The 13,087-nt window shown below is 45.6% G+C and overlaps 1 protein-coding gene across 1 annotated transcript; it reads right to left on the bottom strand.

The window, feature by feature from the left end:
- Positions 1–11,116: 11,116 nt before the first annotated feature.
- Positions 11,117–12,623, bottom strand: LOC115312301. The gene is made up of 3 exons (XM_029971175.2): positions 12,612–12,623; positions 11,744–11,985; positions 11,117–11,234 (listed from the first exon to the last, which is right to left on the bottom strand). The coding sequence occupies exons 1-3, from the start codon at positions 12,621–12,623 to the stop codon at positions 11,117–11,119; spliced, it is 372 nt and encodes a 123-aa protein (XP_029827035.2).
- Between the last annotated feature and the right edge of the window lie 464 nt (positions 12,624–13,087).

Raw genomic sequence — 13,087 nt, 5'->3', positions numbered from 1 at the left:
AGTTTCGACAGGGGCCTTTGCTTGGCACGTAGCTAGGATTTTTTTTTTGGGGGGGGGAGGGGAGGGGAGGGGAGGAGGAGGAGCAGGAGCAGGAGAGGAGGAGCGCGCCCGCCCATGACAAAATGCTGTATGAGGGGGGGGGGGGAGGAGGTCCCAGGAAAATGGAAGGTTGCGGGGGGGCCCCATGGTCCCCCCCCCCTGGCTAGGTGCCTGGTCTTTGCACCCCAGCCTTGCTGTGTCAACATTAACAGGGGCTGACAGTGAAGTGGCTAAAGACTTCTTATTTTGGCTTGAAATAGATAGCAGAAGCATCACGACATCAATTGAACAACATCATCATGAACCTATGCCCTAAACAGACCTCTTGCTTCGCTCCTAAGTGTAGCGTATTCACTGTTCAGTCTGTGGTCGCGTCTCGTGAGTGACAGTGAGCTCCTTTTTCAAATCGTGCGGCGAAAAGATGTCACGCGCTGCGGGTCAAGTGCAGACGTTTTGCGTCTCGCTGAAAGTTAGACGTGCCTGTTTTGCTAGATGTATTTATTTTGGATCTCTGCTACAGTTTTTTGTGAGTTTAGTGCATTATGCTTGTATCAGAAACCTGCATTTGTAAGTACCTTTTTTAAAAATTTGTTTCGCGGATTTCTCCATCCAAAAATAAACAAATCTGGCAGTGGTTTGTTAGTGGTTGCTGGCGGGGCCCCCAACATTGCCCAAGCTGTCTAAAATAGGTTCTAATATTCTGATAGAATGCATATTCCACACTTTTTCTCTATAGCTACCACGTCATGCACTTTAGATGAAGGGAGCGCATACGTCGTCTCGGAGTGTTGGCTGGTGAGGAAGCTAGAGCAAGTCGTCTCCTACTGGTCACCTTACAAGCAAAAGCAGCAGGTCCTCAATGCAATTTTAGAGAAAGAACAGATTACACTGACTTGGTCGAATCACCCAGTGAAGATTCTTCACTCCTACATTAGGTTGGCGATTTTTTTTTTAATTGAGCGTATAATTGAGATGATCATTTCTCATGCAGCCACACTGCAGCACGCTTCAGACCATCTGGTCGCAGCTGCCTGAGCACCCAATTTGGACTGACGGACCGGATGTAGCCCCAAGACAGGAAAGGGCGAGGAGGCCTGCTGGCCATATGGACAGCGACTCTTCGGACGATGCCTCAAGAGAAAGAGTGTGTCCCGGTATAAGGCTGTTCATTATAAATTATTATTCAATGTGAATGAAAACTTGCATGAATAACTTTAGCTCCTTATGCAATTGTAAAATTGCTAAATAGTTATAGTCAGTAACAGGTCAGTAACAAAGGGCAAGGGAAACGAAGGCTGGATAGGAGAAAGCAGACTGAAGGCAGAAGAGGAGGTTTTTGTCCTCTCACCTTCAACACCCCATCTGTTTTCTCCTTTCCCACCTTCGTTTTCCTCGCTCTTTGATCTTGATTTATCACTGAGTGTAGGTCAGTCTGGTTAGTGCACGCACATTGTAAAATTCAGTAGTTAAAATTGAAAGAATGAAAGCACGAAAGATGTATACAGACCGCTGAGAGCTGTCAGTTAGCAACATTTAATTCTGGATGGAAAATTTTGTGCAGTGCCCGAAACAACCAACAGTGGTTCAGCCTTGAGCGAGCCTCCCCTCTGAGCAACATGGAACTGTCCGAATCATGTACTGCGCCCCTTTCGGCCACCGCCTCGGCCATGCGCTCTGAGTGGGTATTTCATATTGCTGCAGACTGTACCACATCAGTTAGAATTGCTTGTCCTTGAAACCTTGCAAGCCAGTCCCCTAGTTACCCTAGTTACACGTACACTTTCAACTATCGTTTTGTCTACGACATTTATCAGCCTCAACTTTGACTGAACTCAACTCAACTCTCTGGAACCCAGTTAAAGCTAGCACGAAACTGGTTCTTGTGGCGTGTGATCAGTCTAATTTTTATAGTAATTTACTCGGAGACACACGTTTTATTTATTTTAAGTAGATCATACTATATGTTTGATACCTTGTTGCTTTTTAGCGGCATTTACACGAGTACCAAAGCAGATTCAGGGCTAGGTTGCACATATTTTAGGCTAGGTGGTGCGAGCTACTGCCCCCTATGATGGGTGCCTTACTACTATTTGTCTATTTATGCAGCAGGTTCCTCCGCCATTTTTGCTCGTTTGGAATCTTGCCGGCTAGCCGGGATGCTATTATTGGCAGCTCGGACGCCTAAATTTATTCCTTCCCGAGAATTTTGCTGCTACGATTCTTTCTAGACGCCTCCCCTTGCATTTCGAAACAGTAAGTGCCTCACAAACAATGGTTGCTGGCAGCGGTCCCGCGAACAGGTGCCAATTTACCTCCGTTGGGGAAGTTCGTTCGGTTGAACGGGGGTGGGGGAGCTCAGTCGAACTCAACTGTCATTAGCGGCTCAATGACGGTTGGCGCTGCCGTGTAACTTTGGCTTATCGCGATGGACTCTACTGTCGTTGGACTCAATGGCAGCTGAGAGCGCCCGTGTAACTGGGTACTAGTGCACTAGCTGTCCAACGAAGCTTCCAGACAAAAATGTCCCCAGCCTGCGCCCAGGGTAGTTCTCTCAGCCATGAAGTGAACAGGTGTTGACCATGGGGACCCCAAGAAATGTCATTAGTCTATAATGCCTTGGTGGTCTTTGATTTCTGACTTTGTTGGGCTCAATCTTTCATACTTTCAAATCTTATATACATAATCTATTTTCACTTACGTGGTACAATCGACACGGCGAGGACTCGAATCCAATCACGAAGCCTGTGATTGGATCCGAGTCCTCGACGAACTCTGACAGAGCGCTCATTTGCAATATGACCTAAGTTCACACCGAACGCTGACGCAACTGCCGTGTCTATTACATGCTCAGAGTATGTGAGCAAGCAATGGTGGCCGGGTGTTGGTACAAACTTTTGAAAAGGCTCTGAAGACAAATTTATGAAAGCTTTTATTTCAGACGACCATGCGATTGAGCTTTTTGTTCGCTGTTCTAGATAGCTCGGAAAATGGCACTCTGAAATAAGAAATAAAAAAGTGCCTTAGTTGTTCACCATACCTCTAACACAAGAACATTTGGGAACATGGTGCTTAGATATGCTGTAGCTTTGGGTTAAGCAATATGGCCTATTCTAGGCTCTAGGCCTGAGGCCACAGATGTGGCCTCAATCCAAACATTTTTGTCATCAGAGTTGTGCATTCTTGCGGTAGGATATTACAAAAGCAGTCTGCATGAATTGAGCGTCAGTCCTGCATTCCTTTTAATGGATTGCCAGAGAAGTGTCAGAAATGTGGGTAAGAGTTCATAAGTCCTACCTTTGTTTCAGGGAGCCATTGCAAAGGCTACACTGTAAAAAACACTGCTTACATACCTATAGTTTTTGTAGCATTGTTTTCTGTATCTACAAAACAGTTTCACTCTTTCTGATTCAGTCTAAGCATCTCTCTTTTTTCGTGTTTGAATGTCTTCTACTTCAGGTTCAGTCCTGCCAGCTTATCATGTATCAGGTTAGTTCGGGCTCATTATGAACTATCTCAAGCTAATATAGCTGGTCCCACTTTCAGAACACATTCAATTTTGCTCTTGGTTTTATCTCTTGTGCACTCCTGCTTACTTGAGGCCGTCTTTTTTTTCTGCTCCCTACAGGGCTGAAGAGAGCCGCGTCTACCACAACCTGGATGCAGGGAACTTCTCTGAAGGGGTGAGAACATTTATGACATCTTGGCTTGTTAAAGAGCACGTAAACAGAGGATCGGGATTGGCTGAAGTGTGATGTCGTTGCTTGCTTTTTAATAATTTCTGCAACTCTGCATGCACCACCAAAGATAGGTAATTTTGTAATTTCACGGCATCCAGTCCACAGTGTGCAGTCGATGCGGAATGCTAGCCGTGGCTAGCTACTAGTTCAAACTTTTCTTGGAGGAAGCAACATTAGTAACCTCATAATAATGCCTTGCAATTTCAGCAGGATGCCCATGGTGCTATCGTTTTATCTATGCATGTTTGATAAACAACATTTTCATCAGTGCACATTTTATCAACACTCATTACGCAACCTTAACTGTTGCGATGTTTGATTGGCACCGTGATAGCAAGCTACAATTCCAAACATGCCACGCTTTGTGCAGTCACCCCTTGCTTTGCAAGGGGAAAATAAATCTATTCTTGGGCTTGAACTTGCAATGAGCCTTTTTAGAAAGCTATGCTAGCAATCAAAAGGGCGGATATGGGGTGCTGTTGGCCGAGCTTCGATCCTAAAGAGGTCTGGCGATATTCATGTTAACAAAAATCAATTTCTAGGCTGTCATGAAAGGGAAGTTATCTATGAAATGTGGCAAGATGTGTTGCTGAAACAGACAGTCTTCATCGACAAAGCAATTTGTCGGTGAGACATTCTTTGATGAACTGATTGCCACCAGGGGGTCTAGACAACATCTGAAATCTCAAGGCCTGCATGCTTCAAATTTGACAGTGCATAGGTAGGCCACTGCAGCGCACAAATTGAACACGAGTGCCGCATCTGCATTCGGCAGGGTCCTTGGTAGAGTTAGAAAGGGTTGCAAAGTGAACAACTTTCGAACATTGCCATGGTTTGAATTTACAAAGTTGCTTTCGATGTTGATAAAAGTAGAGTTCAACAGTTTCCTCTTTCTTTTTTGCAATTTTGATTCTAAAAATATTTGAAGATTTGAAATTTCTTGGTTTAAGTTAGAATTACTCGAAGATTAAGAGTTTTGTTCCAAGTATAAGCTTGTAAAGTTAGAAGTCTTGAAATCGCACGAGGGTCCCAGTTTCAGTTTCGAGTGATTTCTTAATTTTCTGATGTGTGAGCTCTGTTTAACTGAGTTTAAACAAAGCTTGCGGAAAACAGAGATGGGTACAGCTGTTGCTACCACCAGATAGCTTGCTGCATTTGCTGGGCAGGTCGGCACTCGGCCACTTAGCTTGCCTCTTTGAGCTGTGAGTCAGTCTCCTGCGACAGCAATTGTTATCTGCACAGTTCAAGCGTGGTTCAAGCGTTGAAGCAGTTGCTATGTGTTCTGAACATGTAGGTACCGATTGAATCCTGTTTCGTTAGAAGTTCCTCAGATCAAAAGTTTAAGCTTCGTCAAACTTTTGGACTTCACGGGTTCGAAGTTCGACAAATCTGTAGAGAAATAATGACTAAAATAGTCAAATTTTTTGACATGATAGGTTCAGTGTTATATTTGTTAGTGCCAAAGTTAGAAAGGTTTAGCATCTTTGAATTCTTCAGACCTCAGATTTGGAAAATGTTTGCTTCATCTCTAGTTCTTGGTCTGATCACTGAGAACACGAGCCCCAGCCGAATGCTGATGCAGCACTCGTGGTCTGTCTGCTTTGTGCTGGCCTATGTGTCAGCATATTTGAAGCAGGTCAAAATGCTTTAGGGGGGGGGGAAGAAGAGAGGAGGTGCCTTTAAAACTAGAATTTCTGAGTGAGTAATGTCCTGGCAACTACTTAGTAACCAATTTTCTGCATCTTATTCCCACAAGTGAGAAGCTAAGACTAATTGGTGTGTGGTAGAGTAGAACCGGATTTGGGAGGCACAAAAGGGGGCCCTGATAAGAGGCGAGCTTCTTCTTGCCCTCCTCCCTGGTGGTCATCGTAGCGCTTTTTGAATGACGTCGCGTGCTACCCATGTGTAGATTGAACTACCAAGAGCGCCGTTTTGCTCTGCAAGCTGGCTTTCACTCATTGCAGACAAGCCCTTGAGGGAAAGCCAGCTTGCAGAGCTGGCTTTCCCCCAGTGCGCCTGCTGGATATGAGGCCGCTTGAAATAAAAAAGCCAGCTTGTAGAGCAAGCTGGCTTTTCTCTTTCAAGAGGCCGTGTCGACCACCCGGAAGAAAAGAAAAAATTCTCTTCTGTAAAGGGTGTGGGGAGAGGGTGAGCGGGTGAGACCTTAAAAAATGAAGAAACGGCCACTGACTATCCGCGTGACGCGTCCCTCATGACATACAGACGCTCCTTTGAGAGCAAACAACTTTCCTAAATGTGGCGTTCTTGTTTGTTGTCAAAATCATTATAACTTTTATAGACACACACGCCTCCCTGACGTCACGCAGCTGCGGTGGTGCTGTCGACGGCACTGCGCATGCGCAGAAGCCTCAGTTCACTCGAATTCGGTTGCTGCGCGTGCACAGTGCCCACACCTGGTGTGGGCAAACGCGGGCTTGTTAGTAAACATTGTGTCGGTCTATATCGAATTACTGAGTATGTCAGACTGGTAGAGAGTTTTTGCGAGTTCAATAAACGTTGTTGACTGTAATTGTATGTCTAAACTCAATGCTTTTTATTTTCTCAGCTGCCAGCAAGGCGAAGTATACGGACTTGAGCGAGGCGACGGTTCAAGATATCGCAAAGAGATGGCTGTGGTCATTTGTCGACCGTGATGGTGGGCGAAGCAAGAAGCAGGATGAAGAAATGGAAAAGGTTAAATAAAAATAGTCCCAGAAAATCCTCAGCCTTTTTTGTTTAACAATACAAACCAGTTCTCAGTGAGTTTGTGCATCCCGACATTTGATCTCAAGTGGTTGATCTTAACTGATACAGCATCCACAGCTACTGCAAAGTGTGCAGGCAAAATGTCAGGCAGAGGCTCTTGTTCTGCAGTGCGTCCATGAGTTAATTGCAAGGCTAACACCTAACTGCAAGTCGCTCACTAATGTGCGACCTCGGCTGTAGGGCCAGCACCCAATCGTAAAGGTACGGCCTATGATTAGTTGCGAGGGAGCGGCCTGTGTCCAGCTGCATGTCATCGGCCTGTGCCCGGTCAAACTTCTTCGCCTAGCACCTGACATCTAATGTACGGCTAATGCCCAGTTGCTTAACTCCGGCCTGCCTCTGATCACAGGACACCGGCCGATGCCCTGTTGCTAAACTTCGGCTTGCTTTCGGCCACACGGCATTGGCCAGTGCCCAGATGCTAACCTTCAGCCTGTGTCCTGACACAAGTCTTCGGCCGGCCTCCATTTGCTAAACTCCGGCCAGCTTTCAATCGCAGGTGATTGGCCAATGTCCTGTTGCGCAACTTCGGCTTGCTTTCGGCTACATGGCATCGGCCAGTGCAGGGATGCTAACCTTTGGCCTCTGTCCATACCAAAGTCTTTGGCCGGTCTTTATTTGCTAGCCTTCGGCTTGTGTCCTGCTACAGGTCATCGGCCAGCCTCCAACAGCCAGTCCCCTCAAGTCTTTGGCCAAGGCCCACAGCCATGTTCGGGCATAGTAGTTTGACCAGCCTTAGGCCGGAGGAAATGTGACTGGCCAAAATGCTTCAGCCATTGCCCGGCCGTTCATTTTGTGCTGCCTGGGATGTGTGTTTTTGATTGTGACTAATATTTACTATGATGGTGGAACTTTAAAATGCCAGAGCCTCGTTCAGTAGGCCAAACGGGTAAAAGGTGGCTTGAACTGGTACATATTGCTGATGTGAACAAAGTAGCAGCGAACTGGTCCACCATCTTGTTTTCAAATAAAATTGAGGACGGGACTCGAGCATTCAGCAAAAAAATAGGTTTGAAATAGGGGTAGAACGCTGAAATGTCTACCAATCTCCCGTTCAACCTCTGAAAACCGCGGGAATAAACTAATTCTAATAGAAAAAAAAGTAAAATGTTCCTGCGTTACAGAAATAGAAGTTTAATATCTAAACAAATAAATATCTCTTGGCTACTGGTCTAAATCTCCGAGCTCACAGACCGCACTTGGTATTCTTGCGTAACAGGTCATCCTGCCTGTGGGCGGGGAGACGCTGCGGGTTATTTTCTTGAGTACAGGGTGTGGTGCAGGTTGGGGACGGAGATTATTTCATGGGCGGCTATGAGGAAGCACCGGATCGTATCGTAAACATGTGTGTTTGCTGATCGCAGTGCGTCCCACCCATATTTTTGTGTCCATACCGCAGAGGCTACTCATCGTGTTATCTTGGGACGACCTCGGCTGCTAGCGGTCAGCAACCGGAGCGAAGATTACCGGCAACACTGTGATTGAGATTCACGCCCTACCGACATCTCTTCAGCGTGCGGCACACGGTTGTTTTCCTGCTTGAGAGGTCTTCACAATGTGAAGCGTGCGCCTTAGAGAAGACAAAAAGAAAAAAAAAGCAACGTTGCCTTTCCCGTGAAGGAATGATGAGTGTTCAAAATTGAACTCTTACAAATTCGAAGCTCCTTTTTTTTTATTGGCCAGCTTGATTTCACGTTATGACGTCGATGTTGAATACACTCCATATATTTTCTATTACGTGGCCTTCCACAAATGCACGATACTCTAGCAGTTTGGAAGAGAAACGGGGAACAGCTTGTTCCTTTTTTTTGTTGTTGTTTTGCATGCCAACTGAGTATATTTGATGAATAAATGCAAACATCTGGTAAGAGGACGACTTACTGACTTTTTGTTCAAAAACAGCGCGACTGGGACGAGGACAAAAGACGAAGAGACACCAGACAAGTTTGGACTATCAACTGGTTTGTTAATAGAACATAAGAAAGACAATCAAATGAAAAACGTGGACTCAAAAGTTCGCGCGCTTCCTGGGCGCCTCGTGGAATATGCCACCTTCTTCTTTTTTATCCTGATTGTAGTACTTATTTTCTTCTTTTTTTCCTGAGGAGCTGTTCTTAACCTCAATCCAGAAAGCTCACCTCGGTGGGGTCAGACTCACCGAAGGTTGGCTCACACACGAACTGTTCCTCTTCGTGATATTGTACGCTTGTTCTCAACTTGTTCTCAAGCTTTTCCTTACATATGTTATATTCTGATTTTGTTTTTCCGTCCCTTCGTACTCGTACAGCGGAACATAATCTACTTAGTTTGTTTTTGGCTGAGAAGACAACATTTACCTCATCTGTGCTTACCTCTTTCGCACACGGCCTGGCGGTGTGTGGGCACCGTTTTTTGGCTGCATGTACGCGCTTGTAGCCATAGTACCGTTCCCACGGAAGCTGAAACAAAGTATTAGACAAACGTGCCTGACTCCAAGCGAACTCTAACTCTTCTCTGGATAGCTCAACTAACTCTGAACTTGCGCATAGATCGGGACCGTTATGGCTAATGTATCCGTGAATTTTCCTACTCATTTTTCGTGAAGGTTTAGCCAAAATTTCATTGTCACGTAACCGAGGTGAACCAGCCACACCTATCTCAATGAACAACTAGGTGACCCAAAGGTGAATACCCCAAGGACGGAGAATGCTAACAAGCTCTAACATTAATACATGCGTACGTCTGCCGAATATACACCTTACCACAGGAAAAGGGTACCGTTGTCAAGTATGCAAAGGAGGTTCCTGGATAATTTACAAAATGACTCCGCTACGCCCCTATGACAAGTTCATTTTTTTTCCTTTATTTGTCTTCTTATGTTGATGTGTTTTCCTAGTCGGAACACAAAGAAATGTCAGTTTCTGCGTTAATTCCGCATTTACTGGGCCTCACTTGCGACGTGTCCGTCCGCTCACGCTCCTTTTTGTGCAGGAACATTTGTTGACCAGCGAAACTACAACTGAAATTAGAAAAGTAAATCGTAACTCGAATAGAAGTTACCTCGAAAAAGCAATTAAAGGAAACTATTAATTACCGAAATTGAACTGTAATAGAAAGTTATTAAAATACTCAGGAAAGCGGTTAAACTACAGTAACCTTAGGTACGTACAAGTCTGGCGCTCCGTCTGTGTTCCTCCTTCTACTTGTCCTTGCGATCATTTCCACTGTTTTAATTATATGTTTTTTTTAAAGTTTACGACCGCACGCTGTTCTTTGAGCACACACTCTAAAAATGTCTTTACGTCTATTTTTTCGCACACAACTCGGAGAGCCAGTCAGCGCAACTTACGGAGGCAGCTCTGCGAATGACGATGCCGAAACATATGTTTAGACCAAAAAACGCAGTCTGAGTTGTGACATTACGCAATGCAAAACGTCACGCTTACATTGCTTAATGTCACAACACAGTCTGCGTTTTTTGGTCTAAACATATGTTTCGGCATTGTCTTTAGCTGAGCTGCCTCCGTGAGTCGCGCTGATTGGCTTTCCGAGTGTTGTGCGGGAAAGTCAATGCATGGGATTGTTTTAGAGTGCAGGTATAGTACGAAACGAGACATGATTTTGAGGCGCTTCGGGCAAGAAATTTGTAACATGTCGCTAGAATTTTAGCAGTAGACGTCGGTTGCCAAACGGACTCGGAAGGGATGCTAGTAACCGCTGCTCGTGGCGGAAGCTGGTACTACGAACGGCCCTGCTACCCTCCAGAAATTTATTCCAGTTATTTCGGGGTCCCCCGCTTTTTTGTTAAAACAATTGCGGTTATTCGGTATTTGCCACCTTTACAAATTGGAGCGTTTGTAGTTATCGACACCTGAACAATCCCAGGTTTTTGTTATGTTCCTGCTTCTTCAATCGCGATTTGTTCTTCGCAGTTTTACCAACTCTTTCTGCCATCTGATTGGCATCGGAGCGGCAATCGAGGTTGACGAAAATCTCCCCGCTTTGCATTTCTCAAGGTTATAAGGGTGCTCTTTGCGCACCTCGTCCGTCTGTTTACCCCCGAATGAGTAGACGCGCTTTTGCTTCCCCCGTCCTGAACCCAATGACGGCGTGCGCTCAACTCCATCGCCCTCGCTCGATATCTGCGCGTCTTTTATTTTGCCCCTTCATTAGGCTGCACCTGCTTGCGTCCAGGCGCGCAATAGGCGGATTTCAGAGCACTTGCAAGGAGCACTTGCTCGGAGCACAGCTTCATGCACGCTTTGGTACCATGAGGAGTAATAATTGGTTCCTCCGAAATATTTACCCTCCTGTGCAGTTCTGAATGTTTCAGTCAGAATAGTTTGTTCCCATATGTTGCTACACAATGTCAAATAGAAATGTTAAGTCGAATAATGCAATCAAATAATCACCTTTTGCGCAATAGACTCAGACAGCTTTAAACACGCAGGGTGTGGGTTAGACATTTGGAAAAACTTGTTGGCTAAATATCACAATGATACGCCACTTCTGCACCTGAAGAGTGAGTTGCATTTATTGTGCTTCAAGCGTGGATGAGTATTTGAGTTAAATGGTGACTTAGGCAGTGGATTACTTTAGTAGACGATGGTGCCAACGGGCCGGTGCACGAAGTGTCCACCTCGGCTCTGGTGCACGGAACTGTGAGAGCCGGTCACCACTGGAGCGTGGTGCACCTCGGCCTGGTGGTAGGTGCTGCGTTTGGGAGAGCCATTTAATTGTGTTAGTCCCAAGAACAAATCCGTCGTCGATGAGACGAGCTCTTCTAGGCCATGAGCTGTAACGTCAGAATGCGGCTAGAGGTCTTTGTTTTCAATATTATGATAGAACAACCAAATTCACTCATTAGAAATAACAACTAGCTATTTGTTTTCGCACATAGGGAATTTATTATAGTCGGTGTCGACTTGTAGAGAGCGAGAGACTAATATGATATGCAATGTTGGTTCACGCCAACTTAAGTTTCAATCAACCTGTGCGCAGTGGAGGCTGCCCAGTAATTGTAATAAACTTTCAAGTAACACATTATTTCTCAATACACTAGAATGCAGCCTGGAATGCAAGATTACGAACAAAGCACGTGGTGATAGCGGAGAAAATTATTTACAATTGAGGTCCAGGTTTCAACCTATTGACTTGAAATGTTTCCAATGAGATTGATTCTGAATCTTTCCTTGTCTTGTAGAAAGACGAACTTGACTCACCCAATGAATGGGTCGTGCTTGGTGACGATGGTCTTTGGGTGGACGACCTTCTTCTGGCTGATGGTGTACCCGTGGGCGTGGGGTGGCACGTAGGCCACCTCGCTGTGGTGTTCCACCACCGGCTGACGCACCACCGTGGTGGCCACGGGGACCTGGACTGCAGCAGCGTGGTAGGCGTATGGTGCCACGTATCCGGCCTGGCAGCAGGCGGCCAGCAGGACGATGCAGGGCACGAGGGCAGTCTGGATGAGCATGTTGGAACTGGTTTTAACCTAGGCACTAAGGCTGTAAACACGTGGACAAAATATTTGAGCTTATTGTTCAGAGCGCATGCGCACTCCGACTACCCGGGTTTCACCTGGCATAAACCGTCCACTCTTGAAGCGGACTACCCGCTGTGGATGGGATCCTAAGGGCTTCGTTCAGCATGCCCTTAGCAGAATGAAATTTATTTTGCTGTCAGTGAATACCGACTACCCGAATGAAGTTATCTTGAGAAGCTTAAAACCACATTCAATTGGTGGAGCATGTTGCATATTAATTTACGATGAATATTTAGCTTTGTGCAGAAAAGCGCTGAAGAGCACCATTCTAGAACACTGAAAGAGAACAAGCTCTACGGCTGAAAATGGTGTTCTTGTGGAATCGCGGGCAGTGAACTTCAGTAACATGCGAGTTTGTAATTTGCCTCGCGGGCGGTATTCAACTTGTTCATCCAATTATCCAGTTTGACTTGTAACCGTAGCACACATATTCTTTCTATCCCTCGTTAAGATACCTGGAGAACTATTAGTGCGCTAGAAACAAAAACGTGTTTAAAGTGTTTTGCGTTACAGATAAAATATCTGCGCGCTCTAAGTGTACTCACAAAGGTGTTCATGCTGTCTGTGGACTGACTTGCTGGAGCCAAGACTGTGCTGCAGCCTTGTTAAGGAGTCCTTTTATGGCTGGCTTTGAGGAAACAGTGAAATGTGCCATAACAAGTGTGTTCGAAGAGCGCGAAATGTCCCGCCCATATTCTTATTGCGACATCGCAGAAAATACTCGTCGCATTTTTCTGCGGCTACCAAGAGAGCAGTAAGCAACGAGGGCATATTTTAACACTTACTTTCACTCACTACTGGAATCTCATCAGTGTGCGCGACACGATTGTTTGTACGCAGAAGGCGTCATGTGAAAGCCGCGGTTGGTGTTCCCTTGAAGGATGGGGTCGTTGCCCTTCCTGTGGAATGCTTTCTTTGTTTAATGAAAAATATCTTTGGTGCTTAGGGTTTCACTACGGAACTGGGATACAATTGCAGTTCTCTGTTTATGGCGTTTCTATCAAGAAGTGTCTGAAAGCCT

This window comes from Ixodes scapularis, unplaced genomic scaffold (assembly GCF_016920785.2).
Source record: "Ixodes scapularis isolate PalLabHiFi unplaced genomic scaffold, ASM1692078v2 PGA_scaffold6__148_contigs__length_123643588, whole genome shotgun sequence".
NCBI classification, from domain to species: Eukaryota; Metazoa; Arthropoda; class Arachnida; order Ixodida; family Ixodidae; genus Ixodes; species Ixodes scapularis.
This window is presented reverse-complemented; position numbering and strand designations above follow the sequence as displayed.